Source organism: Rattus norvegicus, chromosome 10 (genome assembly GCF_036323735.1).
Source record: "Rattus norvegicus strain BN/NHsdMcwi chromosome 10, GRCr8, whole genome shotgun sequence".
NCBI lineage: Eukaryota > Metazoa > Chordata > Mammalia > Rodentia > Muridae > Rattus > Rattus norvegicus.
Genome location: NC_086028.1, coordinates 59,465,227 through 59,468,586, shown reverse-complemented (window position 1 = coordinate 59,468,586; position 3,360 = coordinate 59,465,227). Strand labels below are relative to the sequence as shown.

Genomic DNA, 3,360 nt, shown 5'->3' with positions numbered 1-3,360 from the left:
AAGTTTATCCTTGAAACATGGAGATAGTCTAAAGCCTTGTCAAAGCACTGGAGATTCCTCTGTCTTGGGAAGGCAGGTATTAATCCTGCCCTGGCTCCCCCTGGAATGTTTTAATTTTAGACACCACCACAGGGAGAAAATGGGAGAAGAGCAAACCCATTGGGAAGATGATGTCAGTCAAGATGTTTGTCTCTTTGTTTCTCTGTCTTTGATAAACTCCCAACTGTGGAGATTATCTGGCTTCCTCTCTGCCCAAGAAGTGCCTGTCCCCTTCACTGGGTGAGTGTCATTTCAAGAGTTCTCACTGCATGCTCATATTTGGACTTTCATATATGTGATTTCATTCTTTGTCCTTGGAATGGCACCTCTCTCCTCCAAGACAGACCGGAGAGGCTCAGGTATTTGACCAAGAGGGGGTAAAGTGGACATTTCCTTCAGTAGTTGATGGTGAGTGATAGGCATTTGAGCTTTAGAGATACTGAGTTAAACATAGTGGTATGATCAAACTCATGCAAAAAAAGGCCAGTGCCTCTAATAGTGGTTAGCCTTCTGGGATCTGAGTATTTTGTACCTCTGCTTCATTTGTCTTTGAGAAATTCCAGCTTCAACCATTTTCTATATGAATCTGGATCCACTTGAGTAATGATAATCTTTACTTCAATGAAGCAGATCACTATGTGACCTTGTGAGGCTCAGGGTGTTCCATTTAAGTGACCATATGTGTGGGAACCATCTATGGCTTTATAGTAGGCTATGGCCTTGTGATAGCATGTAGATGAGATAAAATGGGAGTGTCTGGATATATTCTTGCTCAAGACTCTAGTTGTGAGAGTGTTCATCCAATTGCATAGCTGTTCATCTCTCCCAGGCACTAAACCATGTAATTTTCACCTTATTCAAAGTTTGTCCACATTGTTCTTGCTTAGCAAAGCATGAGCACTGTGGTGCCCAATTTTCCTGAACACTATGGAGAAATGTAATATACAATATTAAGAGCCAAGAAAACCAAGACTGTTATCAGTTCTAGAGCTGGAAATACCTTCAGTGATGTGCTCTCATAGGGTGTCAGTCTGGTATGTGTCTCATGGAGTGCCACTGTTTTTCATGGAACATTTACCTTTCTCTGAAAGGTTTGGATCATGTCTTATGGCTTTACAACTCAATTTCTAATAATCTAGGTCACAGTGCAATTTTATTACTAACGTCCTTTAACTGACCATCTGCCTGCAAATTCCATATCTGTGTCTTCGGCTGTGGATAGAAAGTATGTGGAAAAATTATGTTCATTCCCATAAGTACAGGCATTTCCTCCTGTCAACATCCCATAACAATGTAAGATAACAAAAACTCACACGGCATGGATACAGGGTAAGGTATTACGTTATTTAGAAATGACTTAGAGTGTGTGGGAGAATGTACATATGCTATATGTAAATTCTATTCCATCCTATACAAGAAACATGAGCACCCTTAGGTTTTGGTGTCTGACAAGCTGTGGAACCAAACCTCCTAAGATACTGGGGGTTGCTGTAGTATGATGAGTGCAGTATAGGTTGGGGAAGAGGACCATGCCCCCACTTCTCTGGAAGCTTCTATTTCATGCTCCAGAATCTTTTGTACTTAAGCTGTCCAGGTCAACATCTAAAGACTATGGTTCCTTTTCTAGAATTTTGGCCTCAGGTAAATAATCTTTCCCTCTAGTCTTCAAAATCACATTCCTTCCCCTTGCTATGTCATTGTTTGTCTCTCAATCTGATTGATGCCATTGCTTTGTATTAGTAGCTGTTGGATCCATCACACTCTTATCTATTGTGTTTCAGCCTTTAACTTTTCTTTCCCTTGTGTTTTCTCTTGCATCCTGGCTGTACCTGGATATTGCAATACTTGATATTAATTACCAAGATGTCACTGTCCTTGTTTCACCTTTGAACTTCATTCAGCTGTCACTGGTGGAAGAGAGTCATGGATCTGGGAACCTTGGGAAATGATTCCTGTGTGACCACATTTGTCCTGCTGGGTCTCACGGAGACTCCATCTTTGCAGCCCATTCTCTTTGTCCTTTTCCTTCTTGCTTATGTAGCTACTCTTGGTGGAAATTTCAGCATCTTGGCTGCTATCATTATAGAACCCAAACTCCACACTCCCATGTATTTCTTCTTGGGGAACTTGTCTATGCTGGATGTTGGATGCATTAGTGTCACCGTTCCTGCCATGTTGAAACATTTACTATCCAATGACAGACACATTCCCTATGGGGCCTGCCTCACACAGCTCTTCTTCTTTCACCTCCTGGCTGGGGCAGACTGCTTCCTTCTGACTGTCATGGCCTATGACCGTTATCTGGCCATCTGCCACCCCCTCACCTACAACACCCATATGAGTTGGAATATCCAGAAGGCCTCAGTGTGCCTGTCATGTGTGTTTTCTTTTAGCAATGCACTGACCCAAACTGTTGCCTTGTCTACTCTTAAATTCTGTGGCCCCAACACAATCAACCACTTCTACTGCGACCTCCCTCAGCTATTCCAGCTCTCCTGTTCCAGCATCCAACTCAATGAGCAGCTGCTCTTTGTAGCAGCAGCTTTCATGGGCGTGGTCCCCTTGGTCCTCATCACTGTGTCATATGGCCATGTGGCAGCTGCAGTTCTTCGTATCCGGTCTGCTGAGGGCAGGAAGAAAGCCTTCTCCACATGCAGCTCTCACCTCACTGTGGTAGGCATCTTCTATGGGACAGGGGTCTTCAGTTACATGCGGCTGGGGTCAGTGGAATCCTCAGACAAGGACAAAGGCATTGGCATCCTCAACACTGTCATCAGTCCCATGCTGAACCCACTTATCTACAGTCTTAGAAACCCTGATGTGCAGGGTGCCCTACGGAAGGTGCTCACAGGGAGGTAGCCCCCAAATGACACTTTTCTTCTGGCCTTAATCATTGTCAGATCTCTTCTCACTACTTCTAAGTGATATTGTGATTACCACAACCTGAATGTGGGTATGTTAAAATGGGTACATCCTTGATTAGGAAGGGGAGTCCCTAAAATAATAATAACCATCACATTATCACTGCCACATACAATGTAACAAGTGACTAAGTGTCACTACTTCCGTTAATTCTCCTAATTATATAAGGTGGGTGCAGTTTGCAAATTGTAGATGAAAAAAACTTAACTTCAGAGAGGTTGAGTAACTTCATCCAAGTCACAGAGCTCTAGTGAATGTCAAAGCAAGGATTTGATCCTAGAGGCATGCTACACATGCAACTATTGCTTCTTAGTAGTAATACACTATTGCGAGGAGGAGGGGCACTCTAAAGTAAAGAGATGATAATAAATATTAAACAATAAACAATAAGAAAAGAAA

At 42.8% G+C, this 3,360-nt stretch overlaps 1 protein-coding gene across 2 annotated transcripts; it reads left to right on the top strand.

The window, feature by feature from the left end:
• The first annotated feature begins 238 nt into the window (after positions 1 to 238).
• On the top strand, positions 239 to 3,360 carry Or3a4 (olfactory receptor family 3 subfamily A member 4). 2 transcript variants are annotated; one of them, XM_063269520.1, is made up of 2 exons: positions 239 to 279; positions 1,903 to 3,360. In XM_063269520.1, the coding sequence occupies exon 2, from the start codon at positions 1,963 to 1,965 to the stop codon at positions 2,896 to 2,898; it is 936 nt and encodes a 311-aa protein (XP_063125590.1). In that variant the 5' UTR covers positions 239 to 279; positions 1,903 to 1,962; the 3' UTR covers positions 2,899 to 3,360. The 2 variants fall into 2 exon arrangements, with proteins under 2 accessions (XP_063125590.1, NP_001000528.1); NM_001000528.1 differs by lacking the exon at positions 239 to 279 and having other exon boundaries at positions 1,963 to 2,898.